Below are 17,575 nucleotides of genomic sequence, written 5' to 3'. Positions count from 1 at the left end.
ACTATGGAGGCGTTGAGAGGAAGCAGTGATAACCGCCCGCGTCAAATGTGGGGAAGGAAAAACCTCTCTTCCTTCCCCCCTGCCCCAACAGCATCTTTCAGCTCTGCCCTGCCTCTCTGGTGACTATCCTTTAATCTTTCTGCATGCCAACAGCTTGCCCTATCGTTCCAGTTGTCTCAAACTACATGAAAAAGCTAAATCTCTACTACATAAAAACAGTGAGTGGTGGGCTGCTAGGGGTGGGGTTGAAGGTGGGTTTGCTTTGCTCATCAGGGCAGGGTTTTTTTTTCCGTCGCTGAAAAAATAAAACAGTCCGCTGTCCAGCAGAGGCTGCTTAGACTCTATCCCTCCTTCCCCCCCCACACCAGCTCACTCGACGTGGACCTCCGTTTCCGGCCTCTGCAAACACAGCTCCGCTGGGAGGAAGGCCCCCTGGCCCAGGGCCGTGGCGTAAGTTCTACTGTGCACGTGGGAAAACCCGGGGGGCACAAACCCCCCTCCTCCTCCAGCATAGCCCCCTCTTTGGTGCTGAGGCATGGTATGGTAATCCTCCAAATTATCGTACTGGGACACCACAGTCATCGTGCTTTGGCGTTTCCCGAGGGTTTGGTATGGGTAGAGGAGGGCCGAGTCCCTCTCCAGCGGTTCGGGGTGCTGCATTCTGAGGCTGTGGCTCCGTTCGGGCTTGGGCGGTGGTGCCATGGGGGACGTGATGTGCTCCTCTTCTTTGTAGCAGTCTCTGGAGTGCTTCTCCATGGAAGCGGTGGGCCTGGCTCGAGGCCTTTCCAAATCCGGCCTGTCCTCCGCTACCCTCACCTCCTTGTGATTCAGTCTCAGGGTTTCCTGGTTTGCCGGGATGTACTTCCCGCCCGAGTGCTGGTAACCGATGGGCTCGGAGGGCTCCGGACCACCTTTGGGCCTGTAGTCGGGATAAGGGGGCCCGTTCTTGGGTTCGGAAGGCTGCCTGTGGCTCGCTTCCTGCTGCAAGTGCGTCCTGTGTTCGTTTGGGTTGCAGCCCGGCTCGTGCAGCTTCCTGTTGCGGATGCTGCTCTGCTTCTGGGGGAGGGACGGCTTCTCTGACTGCCCGTTCCCGTAGGCCCCGTGGTAGTGGGCTCTGTCTAGCTCTGGCTCGGCGTGCTGCACGTAGTAACGTTCGTCCCCCTCGGGCGTAGCTGCTTTCGCCGGGTACCTCCCCTCTTTCCCTTCTGCCACAGTGAGGAGGCCAGTTTTCCCAGGATCTGACTTGCTGCGCAAGTGAATGACATCCAGCCCTCCCAGTTCCTCCTGCAGCAGAGGGGCCACGTTATCGTACTGGGACATCACGGGCCCTTTGACCTTCTGGCGCGTGCGGCTCTCCCGGCGAATAGACTGCATGCGGTACTTCTCCATGTCCTCCAGGTCCCACGACATGTACGTGTGTTTGATGTCTGGGGCAGGAGGCACGTCTCTGCTGATAAAGCTGTGCTCTTTGCCTGTCAGGTGGCTGATGAGGCCGCCCCGCGGGTAGGCGGACGAGCCAGGATAGCGGTACAGGCTTTTGCTCTGAAGCCGCGAGGCGTAGGATGCAAAGTCTCGGCTGGGCAGCGGGTGGAACGGCCTGGCCCGCACGGTGCTGTAGGGGTCCAGGTCGTAAAAGCTCCCGTCAGCAGCGGTGTAGTAGGAGGAACTGGAAGAGCTGGAGTAAGGACTGTAGCGGTAATGTACCCGCCCGTTCTCAAAGTAAGGCTGCAGCTGAGTTACGTGGTAGTCGGAATGGGGCTGATATGGCTTGTACTGATAGAGGGGCCGCGGGCAGTACACTGGCTCGTCGTCCGGAGGCACCTCAGTCCGTGAAATGGGGACGGAGCGGATAGCGGAGGCAGCGGGTGTGGGCACGTGCAGCGACTGAACCCTTCGGATGGTGGGGTAGGGCGGAGCATCCTCCGCGTAGCCGGCGTTACGCAGGCCGGTCGGGCTCACGGAGGACACGAACTCCGTCCGGCTGCGAGGTTTGGAGTGGAGCGTTGCAGTGCTCTTCCCCTGGGTCGTGTAGGTGCTGTAGCGAGCGCCCATAGACGTGGGTGTCTCTGACCTGGGAGGGTAGGCTTGGTGCTGGTCGGGCTTGCTGTGGTAGGAGATGTGAGGAGGAACGCTCTCCGGCCTGTACTGGTGGGTGGAAGCTGGCTTGTGGTGCAGGTAGCTGTCTGGCCCGGAGGACTCGGGAACACTCTCTGGCTTGGGATGTGGCACGTACACGGACTGCAGGGAAGCGTGCTTGGGTGGGGGAGGTGGTGGAGGCGGCATCAAAGCTTCCTCCACTGAGGAGGCCAGCATGGAGGAAGCCAGGAAGGCGTGATAATTGGAGTTATTGATGGCGTCCGCGTTGTTCGAGTGCATGGCAGCAGCAATTTTGCTCTCCAGCGTTCTCACAGGCGGGATGGGGGGTGTAAAGCTGTAGGAGGAGTGAGAGGGGACTGACTCAGACCGCAGGTGCAACGGAGGAGCCCTCGTAGTCTCCCGAGGCTTTTCCAAATGGCTCTGGTGGCCTGCGGGCACGGATGAGGAGCTGCAGATAGTAGAATTGCTTTCTGAGATGAAAACAGGAGCAGGCTCAGGTGGCTTTTCAGGTGCTGTTGCACCTCGTACCTACAGGGAAGAAAGCAGTGCAAGTTAGAGGTGAGCACCTTCCTCCCACTCTGTACAACAACCTCGGAGATGCTTGTACAGCTAACTCGAGTGTAGACTCTCCTACACCTGCTTTCTGTTTGCTGCAGAGACCCAGCTCTGCTCGCTGTAGAAGAAAGGATGTGTGTGTGTGCGCCCTTTGACAGCAAGGGCAAGATGCTGCCTCTGGGAGATCACGAGTGAGTTTTCAGGACCTGTCACCCGCTGCGGCCAAGGAGCCCGAGAGTCCCTTCTGCAAGTGTCAAGCTGCAGAGAGGGGAGGAGGTGGTCCTCTCTCTCTGTGAACAGGTCAAAAACTCTTACGCAGTGGCCCGAGTGTTTTGCTTGCTTGGCTTATACTTGTCTCTGTGAAAATGCGCGTGGATTCAGAACGCTGCCTGCCCCGCTGAGCAGAGATAAGGAGCGAAATACTGCAGAAACTGCTTCCTTGAAGGTGGCAACAGTGTCTAAGGCAGTTGTGCCAGTCTCTTTGGCAGCAGGTGGCTGGATGCTGACTGAACATCTCCATGTCCAACTCGCACACCATCAACCTGACCCGCTTTATTAAAGAGCATTGGAACAGGTGGTGAAAAGAGGATGCAAAAATTCTTACTGTTTTCAAGCACTTCTAAGTTAGCATTCCCTGTGTCAGTCAACCCAGCATGTGTGTGTGTGTGTGTATATATATACATATATATATATATATTATATATTTCCCCCCCCTTCTCCTTAAAACCAATGCAAGCAAGTAGATCAGGATGTTCCTATGTCTTCACTTAGGAAATTGTGTGATGCTTCCCTGTAAGGCTGTGCCTCTGCTGTATACATGCAGCTTCCAGTAACCAGGGGATTCCCTGCCTCTTCCTGTTTGGATTTGAGCCCAGCTCTCCTTGGGCTCAACGTTCTAGAATTACAAATCAGCTGTATGCAGATACTGCGTGTGCAAATACATGCAAGGCGGGAGGGCGCACGTGCTTACCTGACTGCAACTACTCGATGCTTTTGCAGCGGCAGCTGGCACTTGTCCCGTTGCAGACTGATCTTGCCTCTGCGATGGGGCGGGCTGGCTGGCCGTGAGTGTGCGTGGAGCAGCTGTAACAGTGACATCTGCCACAGTTGTGGATGGAGCAGCGGGGTGTGGACCCGCTGCCCCATGGCTAGGCTCGGTCGCTGTCGTCTGGATGGTTGTTAGATACAGCATTGAGGCCAGGGCGGTTTTCTCCCCAGCAGTTACAACAGGAGGAGACTGAAGTTTGTCCTCAGCTGTGCAGACAGGAACATGGTGCTTGTCCACAGACATGCATGTGCGGAGATGGGGCTTATCTACAGACAAGTCTGCTGTGGGTGGTTCCCAGTCAGGCAGTGCACCTGGGTGGTGGTGTGTGTGGTCCCAGTCCCCGGCGTGGGAGGGGAAGTGATCTTTGTCCCCCACTTTACCAGGATGGAAGTTGGATTGCTCCTGCTCTGCATCTCTGCTAGCAGGCATGTCCCCAGGCATGCCAGTGTGGAGAGGTGGGGGGTCCCGGCTTCCAGGTGCACCTGGCAGGTGGTTCTGCTCCCCTGGTGTGCTGCTACCTTGAAAATCCTGCTCTACTGGTGCACCAGTCTGGAAGTGAAGTCGGTTCTCAGGCAGACCAGAATACAGGTGGAGCTTGTCTGGTGCACCAGCACTGAGATGGAGCTTTTCTAGAGCTGTACCAGCTTCAGCCTCTCCGTAATTTGTGCTTTCAGAATGAGCATCTCCTGGCCTTTTCTGAGACTGAGCGGACGCTTGCTGTGCGGACTCGGCTAACGCTAGGGCTAGCATGCGCGCTGCGTTTTTCGGAGGAGGAGGAGGGATAAGAGACACAGAACTGACGGGAACAGGATCCTGGGGGGAGTCGAGGGCAACTGCTCCTAATGGGGGGAAAATTGAGAGAGAGAGTGATTTTATGTTACCCAAGAAGGAGAGTGACCTAACCTTAATGACTATTATAGAAAAATAGATGCTTTCCACACTTTCACAGTGGCAATTCCTTCTGATGCGAAATACTGTATCTTCTGTCCCACATGCAAACGCTGCTCAATAGCACAGCAGTTCATCACAAAAAAGAAAAAAACACAAGAGATTGTCTAAAGGTTCCTCTTGCATTCCTAGAGAGGTAGGAAGTAAGTAGAAGAGAATGAGATACCCTTATACAATTTTGATCATAAGGTTTTGGGCAAAAAGGTCCCTTCTTCAAGTGTTGGCAGATTTTTAATTAAAAAAAAAAAAGTCTTAAGATGGTCTTTTGGCTGAAATGATTTAGAAGGACATGCTATAGATTTTTCATGTATGACAGGATGAGAGGAAAAAAAAAAGTGGTATACAAAGTGCTATGGCAAATAGCCGAGATTTGTGTGATGTAGGGAGAAGGCAGAGGTTTCTATTAAGACCTTACTGATCTGCACAGCCCTGCAAGACACTTGTGATCAGAACTGATGGGCAATCCCCTCTCCTAAAAGGCACGCAGAGAAGGACTCTTTCTGAGAGCAGGTCCCCTTTGGAACTTAAAGAAAGAATGGAGGAAAATGCACTGTACCTGGCTGTGTGTGTCCAGTGGGTACAGTCTTATTCTGACTGCTTGACATTGGTCTCTCCCCTTCTTCTTGCAACTCTGGTTTGCCAGCAGCCACTAGCTGGGCATGCTGTAGCTCTTGGTGGGCTCCTTCCCCTGCTCCCGTTTCACTGCTTTTCAGGGGCAAGGACATCTGGGTTGGGGACCTGTTAGTGATCTCACTGATGCCAATCCCTTTGCTCCAGTTGGAAGCAGAGGAGTTTCTGGATGTGATGGGCGCTCCTCCAAGGGCTTCTGACATGCGGCTGGGCAGCGCAAAGGAGATGGGTTCTGAAGCAGTCAGCGGTGGAGATCTGATGGGCTTTCGCCCCATCTTAGGTGAGAAAGCGTGGGGTTTGGAGGCCTTCTCTTCAGTGGGGCTCAGGTCCAGAGTGAAGAAGGGACTCACCTTCTCTTGGAATGGGGATACTGGCTCAGAGCTCGTGGCACTGCCTGGTGTCTGAGACTGGCTGCCTGATTCTAAATCCCTCTTAATTAGGCTCGGCTTCTCCTTATTGATGCCAACTGACTCCAGTAGGGAGGTACTGCTATCCAGGCACTCCGACTCGGCTTGGGGCGGGCTGCACTGAAAAGACATCGGGTCGAAATCCAAGCTAGCGACTCCGATATCCGGTGGGCTCAGGTCAACGTCTTCAGCAGATCGAGGAGAAATAAGGGCAGGAACGTGGATTAGCCCTTCGTCCCCATCACTGTCATCGTGGGGAAGGTTGTCGTAAGAATTGCAGCGATTCATGTTTCCTAGAAGCTCTCCGTTGAAGGAAGCGGACAATGCGTCGCTGCTGGATCTGGGTCTCCGGGGTCGAAACAATTTAGATTCTCCTAGGAACAAGCAGGTAAGTAAGGGTTACTGTCAAATATTACTGTCTAGGACGCAACGGCTCGATGTTAGTTTAAAGGGAACGTGCAAGATGCTCACCTGGGGAACTCTAAAGTACCGTAGCTAGCGGTAACTGTTAACTGAGTTTATTCCAGCTCTTTTTAAGCAGTATTCTGGTCTGATTTAGTCTGAAATGAAGCTGCTCATAAAGGAAAACTAGTTTAAGTGTGCACCAGCCTTAAGTCTCAGAAGATGTTTTCCTCCCTGATGTTGTGATGTTTAAACTGTGTGTGTGTGTAGGCAGGACTGTGCTCTCGAGTATTTGCAGTCAGTAGTGTCATACTGCCTTTCTAATTCATGTGCATTGAGAGCACAGGTGCAATTTTGTCTTACCGTCGACAGCATGCAGAGAGGTAAGGGATTCTTCACTTTTAGCTGAGCGAAGAGTCCCGCTGTCTCCTCTTCCACCTAAGGAAATGCAACGGGGAAAATGAAAAGCTGAACTACAGAAGTGACGTACGTTTGGCTATGTAATGGTAGCAAGAAGAAACTAACAGATTTCTGGCAATAGTGCTACTGTCTTGAGAATAGCTGGGGGGTTTTTGACTTTGCAAAACCTTTTGCCCTTAAAAAAAACAAAAAAAAAACAAAAAAAAAAAAAACCAAAACCACAATCCTTTATCTCGTGCCACGGTTAATAGGCTTTACTGTCTGTGTATCGATAGATGCAGTCCTGTTAAGCGTGGGAGGCGGGGCGAGATGGCCTACAGAGGTACTTCCAACCAGCGATTCTGCGCTACCAGGCTAGAGGCAATTACACATGAATGAATGGTTTGTTTTGGGGTGTTTTTTTTGTTTTGGATACTCATTTTACAGATTGGGGCAAAGTAATTTATCAAAATGGTAACTTGTGCAGATGACAGGTTGGGAAACTAACTACCCGCCCCGTCTCGCTACAGACTCTGGATATGACTGAGATAGTTTGTAATGGCAAATAAAACCGCTTAAAAATGGGGAAGAAAAACACTTACACAGTTGATTTTTATGAGCACTGAACAACTACAACTTCAATGCTCCAAGGAGACGGCCTGAAAGTATAGGCATATGATGTGTTTATTGTACTGAAGACTATGACGGTTGTAATTTGAAAATGGCACCAGAGAGAAGCTGGGATAAAAGCCCCCACTGGACCATGTCAGGGATTTGTGGTGTGTTTTACTGCAAAAACAAACTGTTGCTGTTTGTTTTAGATCTGGAAGGAGACAGCAAATTATATATGCAAGGAGCTGAAAAGTCTAATGCATCAGATGCAGCTATAAAAAGTTTTCCAATTCCCTCTTTAGTTGTACTGGTAAAACTTTCTGTGTGACTAAGTTTGTGGAGTAAGTGCCTTTATCGAGTTTAAATGTGTGTCTTTTGAGAGCAGCAAATGGAGCAGAAATGTGCTCCTATTTCCTAAGAGGGTCAGAAGGAATTATTCTGAGGCTTACTGTAGTGGTGCCTATATATTTGTCTTTCAAAAGCTACCCTGAGACAAGAGCTGGACCTGCTAGAGCACAAACCTCTAATGCTTGAACTAACTGGGGATCTGTTTAGGAAAGGCAGCAGTTAAGTGAAGATGTTATACGTGGCCTGAACGCTAGAAGGAGATAAAAGCACACTGCAAACATGAATTCTACGTTCCTGAAAAACCTGACTTTTTTTGAGAGCTGGAATTGCATCTTTACCTGCCAGGGCTATGGCTTTCATTTCTGAGGGTTCGCTGGGGTTGCGCTGTAGTTTGCGTTTGGACACAGAGGATGACTTTCCTAGGTTGAAGAAGGAACGCCAGCTGCCAACTGGCGATTTCTTCATCTTATTGGGCGGTCTTTTTCTGGAATGAGAAAATAGAGCAAATTGTGAGGGGAAGCTGCGTTTGGCTCCTGCTGCTTGTTAGCACTACCTGATTTCTGCTGAAAGCAAGCTTAGAAATTCAGTCCATTCAAATAGTTGAGGACGCTTTCATTCTCATAACTCAGCCCTAGAGTCTTGTGGGTAAATCCTGCGGAACAAGCAGATGCAATGCGGATGAGGGAAGACTCCGGATCTGTACAGTACTGCATCTAAGGGGTGGCTATTATTTAGGTGGCAGACGTACCAGTTCCCTCAGGAACAGGGCACTGCCATAAAAAGTATTCCAAAGCATCATCTGTTGCTTATTCCGTAAAGTCACATAGCCTCCTCCGATCGCTGTGTTTCGTTCTGAGGGTCATTGAGTCCGTCCAACTTGTTTGAGCAGAACCAGCTAGAGGTGTTTGGTCCTGGAATCTGAAAGACCCTAATGTTTCTGATTATTTTACCTTGTTTGTGTTTCTCTGCGCATGGCTAGTACAGGCATCAGTAACATCGCGTACCGCATGGCTTTATATGTTTAATGGTGACCCCTTTAGAAAGGGGGGAATGGCACAGAAGCTACGTAGCTAAACTAAGCCCACCAGACAAGTAAGCAAGCTGAATCCTCAGAGTTCAAAGGGAGAGGAAAACTGGATACAGTATCACATGTGCGCTTACAGTCAACGCAAGCAAGTCCCCTGGGGACTAAATTGCTGTAGTTGAAAAAAACAATTTTAACATGTGCTGGAAAGGAAACTCCTCTCTACCTTTCAGATGGAAAGTCTATGACTGTGTGGAATTTCCCCTGTAAAGCTGCAGGGCCTTCTCCCACTTCAATGTATTTACTGTCTGCCACGATGGGAGAGTTGATCTGGGCTTGCGTCCGTGCCTGTGCCTCCTCCAGGGTGAGCAGCTTTGTGGACGGAGAGGATACCAGCAGAGACTTGGGCCGTGACAAAGAACTGTGCCCTGTAAAGGAAATCCAGAGACAAGAGGGAGATCAGAGAACAGCAGCACAGAAATCAAAGCTTAGTCTGCAGGTTTAGGGGGGAGAGATGCTGTTTCCCCCCTTCCCCTAAGATTTTGATAACTCAGCAAAACAAGGATATGATGAATTTAACCATTACTTTTGCCAGAGGTTATGTTTATGACAAAGAAAATGGTCAAAATTGACAGTGGCTCAGCGTATTTAAAAAAAAAAAAAAAAAAAAAAAAGTGTATGGGGTGAACCAGGTCAATCAGAAACCTGGACTGATGTACTTCATTTGCGTGCAAACCTTGGTGAAGGAAGTGACCTGTCTTCCTCCTAACCTTGGTGTTAGCCTTTCCCACGTTCTAGCTCATGGTGCAACAGGCAATACCATGGGTGACTTGAGTTGCTTCAAAGTAATCTTGCAGATTACAGGACACAGTAAACTGAATCTGGACGTGTGTCATACCCCTGGCCTTTTTTACAGCTTGCTTTTGTTTTTTTGGGGAGCAAACATTGAAGTTTTGTGAAAGCAGTTGATGCTGCCTCCTGCTGCTAGGATCTGTAAGTCAGTCTGTGTTGTGGAGGAGCATAAGGTTGCAGAAGTGCACAGGGAGTCTGTTACAAGAGCTGTCTCTTACTTTACAAGTATTTATACGGTTATGGTCATGTGAGTAAGGGGGCAGGGGAGTATTTAATCCTTCCACGTGGACATCCTGGTTGAATCCGGTCCTACTGCTATTTCTTTCGCACTGCAGTTTCACATAAAACGTGCGGTCTCCTGTGTGTTCATCAGCTGTAAATGCTGCTGGGGAGAAGTTGGGCTGAATCATGTACACGGTACTCCAACTAACTGTCCTGCAGTGCCTGAAGGTAGGCTTGGGAATACTATTTCCACCTCTTACAGGTTGGCACAGGTTAGGTGCTGTGCTCAGAGAGGCCCCCGTAAGCACTGAAGATGCTGCTGCCTTGCTCTAGCGTGATACCCTTGAGCTTAGCCCACGTGCTGTGAAATAGCCTGACCCCTCTCCCCGCCGGTTCTGTGCTAAAGCGTGCTGAACGCGAAGGACCTGGTCACTAAACGAGCAGCAGTCTAAGCCTGGATAACGACCTGGCTCAGCCTCTTGGCATGTTTATCTTCCCCTGGCAGGGCTCAGCCTGGTGCGGGCAGTGAGCAGTGCGGAGCAGCCTGCGCTGCTTGGGGAGCAGGTCTGCGGAGAACCGCTGCTGTTCAGCGAAGCTAACCTCGGCTCCTCTGACTTCAGATTGCCTCCTTATAGGAACAAAAGCTAGACTGATAGCGACTCTGCTGCCCTGAGCAGAGGCAGGGATAGAGAAGTGGGAAGCAGTAAATATACTGGAAAACAGCTGTCTGGGTGCCACAGGTAGCTGCACTGATTGGGCATCTCTCCTTGGAAGGGCAGAGTATCGAAGCAGATGGCGCACGCTTAATGCTGCTTGCAGACTGCGCATTTATTGATCTAACACCTGGAGTAAACTTTCTCCCTGGTGCAGCTCCATTTGTTTTCAATGGAACATGCGTGTGTACAGCCTGTTAGCAGTTACTCAAAGGGATTTATAGGTCCCGGGCCTGAGGGCTGAGTGATGCTTCAAGTGCTGGAGGGCCTGGTATGAACATGTCACAGTTCATTTCTTATATCCTAAAGCCACAAATCAGCAAACACAAGGAGGGAGCTGGGCAATCGCTGTAAGACCCACGCGGACTGAGCTGCGTAACACTGGCATAGCTGATGTCAAAATATTTCCTGTTAAGAGCAAGACTAAATCTTTCATTGTCAACATTGCTGAGTACTAAGAGCTTTCTGTTTATGTTCTAAGCTGCTGGGAATGAAAGATGGGTCATGTGTGGTACTGCACTGCAGATGAGCTCGACTGGATGAGAATGAAGGAGAGTCAGTTGATACTGGTTTTAAAAAATTTGTTCCCCTTGCTCCCTTGTCCTTACTTAAGCGATTCATTACCATTTCTCAATGCTAGGAGATAAAAGCAGCAGCCAGATATTTAGGTGTTCACTTCTGCACTGCATCCTTGGCTTCTAACAAAGACAGTGAGAGCAGTTTCAAAAACCAGGCTGTGTTTGCCTGGTTGTAATGGAATTCCCTGGAAATTGCTCCTCTTGTTCTTCCTATAAACATTCTCAAATGTCCCAGGGAAGGCTCAAGTTTCCGTTAAGCATCTGCTACTGTTTTGGTTCAAGGTAAAGCTGACTGAGGAAGACACGCACCTGCTCCATCTCGTATGACTGAGCTGAGTTTGGAACTGAAGAGGACGTCTACATGATTCAAGATGAATTCCACAACTACCGACTGGATTCTCACTTCCATGAAGGCAGCTGTTCCGCTGAAGCAGGCTGACTCTATCTGCTTTGATCTAAAGAAAAGGCAGATTAAATAAAATGCAAACAGCTAGGAGAAGGTGGAAAGATGAGCTCGCTTTGGGTAAGCATTCGGCATCTGTGGAGCTATTGTGCCTGGCTGCTCAGGCAGACAAGACTTTAGGAGGAGTTAAGGGATTAAATCTCATCAAAGCATTATACAAATGATCATACGGGCTGTGGTGAACTATATCCAAGTTTTGGTTTCAGACTGGATTCCTACTGAAATAAGAAAGAGGAGCACAAGGCTCTAGAAGGAAAAGCAGCGCATGTGGCAGGTCCAGACTGAGGTAAGTGCACTGCACGCACAAAGTTTAGTTTAGCTTCTTTCCAGATGCACTGAAAGCCAGCAGTTTAAAGCAGTGGTTTTGTACAATGCCATGGTGAGCTTTATACGTGGTTTTCTCTCTCCAGGGAGGAACATCTCCACCTGGTTCTGCTCAGCAAGTACCCCAGTACTCACAAAAGCAGATTCAAATGAGACTCAAATGAGATCATTTTATTGCTTGTGGGTGGAGAAAATAGCTCATTAACTGCACACAGGGAAAACTAACTCAGATTTCTCAGGTTGGCAACGAAGGAGTCCAGAAATCAATGCAATAGAGGCTAGAGTGATTGTTATTCTTAAGCAAAAATTTTAAATTACAGCATGAATTTTGGACCATCTTATTAGACATAGCCCAAGCAGAAATTTTAGGGGACAAATTTATCTGAGCTCATTCCTGTAAGAGTCAAATTGTGCAGTCAGAAGCTGTCATGTGAGACTCTAAAGACTGAGGCATTGGGAAAAGGGCCATGTTGCAGAACAGGTTTTCCTAGATGACCAAGGACACTTCTAGTCTTACTTTTTCTTTCTCCTGGTTAATTATCATTTACACAGGGAAGGAAAATCGACCAGGCTTCCTCCTTGGCACCACTGAACTGCTGTCTATGGAACTGCACTGTGGTGAGAAGGCACAACGCTAAAGCACTCTCTGGGGTTGTATTAATGCGGTTCCAGCGACAACAGCCGGGTACCTGCATCGTCAGGGCAGGAGCTTACCAGTCTGTCTCAAACCCTTGCTCAGAATAACATTCTCTTAGAAATTTTACAGATGAGCACAGTGGATGGAAAAAGATTCTTTTGATGGGTGGCTGCTTTTTCTGGAGAGCATGTCTGGCTAGTTCTATATGTGTAAACCCCAGTTTTAGTTAAGCCTTTTAACCAAATGTGGAAGAAAAAAAAAAAAAAGAAACAAAAAGGAATACCTCAGGAGGTTTGGAGCCCAGACAATTGCTAAATTCTTGGTGTGCATATTTGTGATGGAGCAGTAATCAGCTAGACGAGCTAAGTGTCTCATTAGGAACTCTAGTGTCCTGGAAAAGGAGAGAGAGGCAAACGTTCAGCACCAGTTAGCATGCCATGCTGCAGTTTGCAAAACAAACCCACAGTTCTTTACTTATTTATTTATTTGGTTTGAGAGATCAGAGAGTACATAGTTCAGCATTTTTTTTTCTCCTAAGAACAATGATGAAGTTGCCTTTAGCAAATAATTAAATGGGGGGTGGGGTGAGGGAAGTTTCTCCTGATTCCTCCAGGCTAAAGATGACTGCTAGAACACCTGCTCTTAATCAAATGACAGGATCCAATAACCATGAGGTGGACAGGAATATCATAAATGAGCAGCAGGATTTAGAAACAGTGAATGCTGAAAATTCATTATTTGGCTGCTTTGCTCTGCTGTTGTGCAAGAGAAGTACATCGCTGTGCAAGAGAAGTACATCGCTGTGCTGAAGGTGATGGCTGCAATGCTTGTCACAGGGCTGGAGGGAAGGACTTCGAACGTTACGCTATTGTGAAGTGGAGGATATTTTTACATACGCAACCACCCCCCAGGACTTAGAAAACCAGCAAATCCTCTCAGAAAGCACTAAGATCAGGTCAGGCTTCCTCTGTGAATTCTAGCTTATGAAATAGCTGTAGGCAGCTATATTACAGACTGATAGAAGGTTAAACGTCACAGGCTTGTGTTCACATTAAATAAAGCTTTTCTTTTTATGTTAAACAACAGTGAGGACAAGCACCAGGAGGCAGGCAAAGGGGACCAGCGCTCTTCGTTCCAGCCGCACAGCGCAAGACAGTAATGAAAATGCTGATGCACCCTCCTCCGGTGTGTTGCTTAGCAGCAGCAGCGCTGCCTTGTGCCTCTGTGGGCACCCGGCGGGGAAGGGAGCAGAGGCTGGGAGATTTCTGCACTTCTGCTTGGGAGCAAAATGGACAGCTGCCCCCGCAACCAGCACCACCACCCAGCCAAGCACAGAAACTCTCAGGGAGGAGTACCAGAACAATAAAGTTTCTTTTCAAAACAAACCCACTCCAAAGTGAGACACCAGCATCAGTTTTCAAGCCCCCCCTCACTGGTCTAAGATAGAGCCAGAAAAGCAAGATGCTTTTGCTTAAGTTAAACAAGTTAGGCCAGGTTGGAAGCCCTCATGAGGATAAGAGTTATTCCAGGAAAAGCATGGACTGCACCAGAGAAAATCGGACGCAGGAGCGCCTTTTCAGAAATAAACTATCTCCTGCGTCCGATTTTCTCTGGTGCAGTCCATGCTTTTTCCAAAAGGGCACTAGGCTGGGGAGCACCTTTCCAGATATACGGTGCTCCCCAGCCTAGTGCCCTTTTGGAAAAAGCATGGACTGCACTAGAGAAAATCGGACGCAGGAGATGGAAAGGGACTTGAGAAGCGCCTTTTCAGAAATAAACTATCTCCTGCGTCCGATTTTCTCTAGTGCAGTCCATGCTTTTCCCGGAATAACTCTTGGCTGGGACTTGGGGAGCACCTTTCCAGATGTACGGTGCTCCCCAAGTCCCAGCCTAGTGCCCTTTTGGAAAAAAGCATGGACTGCACCAGAGAAAATCGGACGCAGGAGATAGTTTATTTCTGAAAAGGCGCTTCTCAAGTCCCTTTCCCCCTTCATTAACAGCAGTAGACCATTACAATTAGTCCTTAATAGATAATTGCTAATTAATACACAGTTGCTATTAATTAACAATTATAGGTAATTAGTGAGCAGTTAATAGATAATTGTTACCACTGGCTATTTAGTGGTATTACTATTATCGCCATTATGAAGAAAGTTAATAGCTACAACTTTATTAAGGGCTGCCTCCTCCGTCCTGCAAGCACCAAGTCCAGGATACAGCACGATCCAGTGAAGCATCTACACTGTCCTGCCTGTACTTAACGTACCCAAGGCAAGAGAAGGGCTTTCAAGCCGCTGCTGCTATTTGTGCATCGACACACTCAGTTCTGTCATGCAGAGTGAAACAAAGCAAAGGGGGTTATTGCCAAGATGCAGTTAAACAACTTAAGCCAAAGTCCTGAAATACATTTTTTGGATATGTTTTTCTGTAATGCTATTACACCCTGCAGAGGATATTGTTCTGTCCCCCTCCTCCTCCCGAATAAAAATATTTACTTAGTGATATCAGACCCTATTGACATAACGAGCTTGTACTTGCCTCTTTACAGCATACTTTCTAGAGGAAGTCAAATAAGATGTATATGAGGTTTATGGTATTTGTGTCTTGGTATGATCTAATTAAAATATAAATCAACTTCATACAGCTATAAACCATTCTAAAATACACAGGAATCATGCAGTCTCAAAATCCAGCTATCTGAAAAACTGGAACGGCATCAGTTCAGCCTTGCAGTTATGGGCATACAATGCCATACAATTAACATTTAATTAATTAACAATTAACAGAATAAAGCCTGTACTAACCTGTAGTGAGGAGGGGGCAGCTGCTGAATGACATCGTGAATTTTAACCAAACGCTCTTCATCCGTAGCAGCAGAAACAGCATCCTGGAACAATGCAGTAAATGCTTTAGAAGCAAATAAGGCTGGAAACCCACCACAGCATATTGAACTGTATGGACAGTGTACAGCTCTGCCATACTGAGATGGTTCGTTGACCTCTCTACCGTCCAAGAAACGTCTTTCTTCGGAGACTGCACCGCGGCACCGAACTCCCCGTTTCGAAATGGCAGGATGCTAACAATGATCGGGAACCTGGCATGCGCGCAGCCCGAGCTGGACTGGTGTTAAACTGGTAATCCTGGAGAGGTGCGTTTTGGGTTTCTATAAAAACCCCAACTTACTTACTTACTTAAACAAAACGTAGCCAAAGAAAGGTGTACGGAAGACGGGTCTGGCGGGCTGCTGGATCCTGCTCGGTCTATCTCCACGTGGCACGCGTAGATGACGCACAGGCCATGCCGAGAGCCCCCAGGAAGTAGCAAGCAAAAGGCATCATTGCCTCGTACTTACCGAGAACTTTTCATAGAGCTGATACGTAAGCAGAGGGTTTGGCAGTTCCCGGAAGTACAGCTTGCAGAGGGAGCCCACGCAGTGGATATCTTGGATGTAAATATCCTTCGTTAAGTCGGGAATCTGCTCAGAATCAAACTCGTGGCTGCAGATGAGAACAGAAAGATGGGCGGTGGGGGGTTTGAAAGGAAGGAAGAAAAAAATAAACCCACCACAACAAATTACAGTCAGAAAAAGCAAGTGCCTGGTTTACAGGAAAAAAAATATTTAGTAGCCAAAGCCACACGAGTCATGTTTGCAGAGCTGCTATTCATTTTTTTTTTGGGGGGGGGAGGCATTTTTTCAGTTAGTTTTTACATCTGATTGATTGGCTAGTCTGCACATCACTGTTCCTGGAACAGGGCAGACACTTCACAAAGTCTTCAGAGATTGTTTTCTAAGACTGCAGAGGCAATCTGAACATTCAGCTCCCCAGAGTGCTGACTGGGAGCTGCCTGCAGGAAGAGTCCCCACCGGTCGGAATGAAAGCTGCTGCCCCTTTGCACATCGAAGGCCTGGAAACAGAAATGCTAAAGCAGCGCTGAACACCAGCGCCCGCGACCAGCTGCTGCACGTGGACACGACTGTGTGCAGGATATTGCTTGGGTACAAGCTGGGGAGCTGGGCAGGCCTCTTCCCCAGGACGGAGAGAGCCAGGAACCACATGAAGAAAGTCCCTGAGCATTCCCGTGGTTTTCAGAAAGAGCGAGAAAAACCAAAATCACATTTAAGAAATAAAAGCTGAGCTCAGAAAGCCAAAGCTGGCTCACTGCTGGAACAGGCGCATGGAAATTGCTGTTCCAAATTAACAGGAAAGCTTGGAGGGGCTAGCGTGGTGAGTCAGGCCGCAGGGAGCTGCGCGAACACGGCTGCTCTAGCCGAAGCTCGGTTTCCCTACAACCGTCTTTGAGCTGTAAACCAAGCTGCTGACTGTCGTTGCAGGGACTCACCCTGTCTCCACTACACCCACAACACTGCCTGGCTGGGACACGGGAAGAGCGCAGGGACGGTGCCCCAAGCACGCCCCCAGTTTGTGACGCTGAAGATAAACCGTGCTTTGCAACCTCTGCAGCCAAGCGCGCATCCCTTCTTACAAGGGCCGAGAGGGGCTCCCTTCCTGCCCTGGGCAAGGCGGCTGTCTTTCCTGGGCAAGCTGTTTGTACTACTGCAGACAGGAGGAGGCAGAAGAGGTCTCCTAAGAACCTCTGCACGGAGGCAGACAAGTGAACAGTCCCAGTTCCTCGTCCCAAAGGCAGCACATAAGGAGGAAATAAAGGTTTTTGTTTTCCCAAACGGATGGATTCCCTGCAGCCACAGACCTCAGTGCTCAGTATATACTGCTCCCACAGGCATCTTCTGACTCATCACTTACTCACTCACTCGTATTTGGAAGAGAAATTTACTTAATTTCCTGCACTTGGCTCCACAGAAGAAGAGGGAATGCAGAAGGGAGATCAGGGAAAGGCACCAAACCCCACTTTTGACATTATCCTCCCCACGCAAATAAACTAAGCCTTGACTGAAATTTTCTGGCCATATCCTGCCTTGCTCCAGTACATTTTTTTTTCCTGGGAACAAATCCCAAGCCATATTAGCTAGATCTAGCCTTGTAGCAGGAGGCGAAGGGGGGAGAAAGGGTGCCCTATGTCCGGTCTTTTCTCTGTGCATCTATGCGGATTGTCAAGAACTGTATGTTATTTCTTCTGATCCCCAGAAGAAGACTTTGTTAGTAGCAGAATTCAAGTTCACAGTATCTCTAGAAAAGCCAGATCTAGAATACAGGATTAAACAGACCAAATTCAACACTCACTCACTCGCCCGACAGCCAAATAAAGGCAGCTACTGCACTACTGAAGAGCCAACCTTTGCCTTGGAGTAGTTCTCCCACGTGGAATACCTAACTTGGTGTCCTACAAAAACCCTCT

General features: G+C 48.8%; 1 protein-coding gene and 1 long non-coding RNA gene across 2 annotated transcripts in view; one reads left to right on the top strand and one right to left on the bottom strand.

The window, feature by feature from the left end:
- Positions 1-369: 369 nt before the first annotated feature.
- Positions 370-17,575, bottom strand: part of ARHGAP32 (Rho GTPase activating protein 32) — a 98,178-nt gene continuing 80,972 nt past the window's right edge. The window contains exons 9-18 of the mRNA XM_062594522.1: positions 15,612-15,756; positions 15,064-15,146; positions 12,543-12,650; positions 11,145-11,290; positions 8,697-8,898; positions 7,785-7,930; positions 6,451-6,525; positions 5,205-6,059; positions 3,623-4,539; positions 370-2,625 (exon numbers count right to left, since the gene is read on the bottom strand). Of these exons, the coding sequence (XP_062450506.1) occupies positions 370-2,625; positions 3,623-4,539; positions 5,205-6,059; positions 6,451-6,525; positions 7,785-7,930; positions 8,697-8,898; positions 11,145-11,290; positions 12,543-12,650; positions 15,064-15,146; positions 15,612-15,756 (4,933 nt within the window). The remainder of the gene's footprint in view (positions 2,626-3,622; positions 4,540-5,204; positions 6,060-6,450; positions 6,526-7,784; positions 7,931-8,696; positions 8,899-11,144; positions 11,291-12,542; positions 12,651-15,063; positions 15,147-15,611; positions 15,757-17,575) is intronic.
- Positions 11,538-13,104, top strand: LOC134150522 (uncharacterized). Its single transcript, XR_009960667.1, has 3 exons — positions 11,538-11,584; positions 12,175-12,240; positions 13,027-13,104. It is a non-coding gene; the product is annotated as an uncharacterized LOC134150522 (long non-coding RNA).

This window comes from Rhea pennata, chromosome 24, assembly GCF_028389875.1.
Source record: "Rhea pennata isolate bPtePen1 chromosome 24, bPtePen1.pri, whole genome shotgun sequence".
Classification (NCBI taxonomy): domain Eukaryota; kingdom Metazoa; phylum Chordata; class Aves; order Rheiformes; family Rheidae; genus Rhea; species Rhea pennata.
Note: the sequence above shows the minus strand (reverse complement) of the source record. Positions and strands in the feature narration are given on the sequence as shown.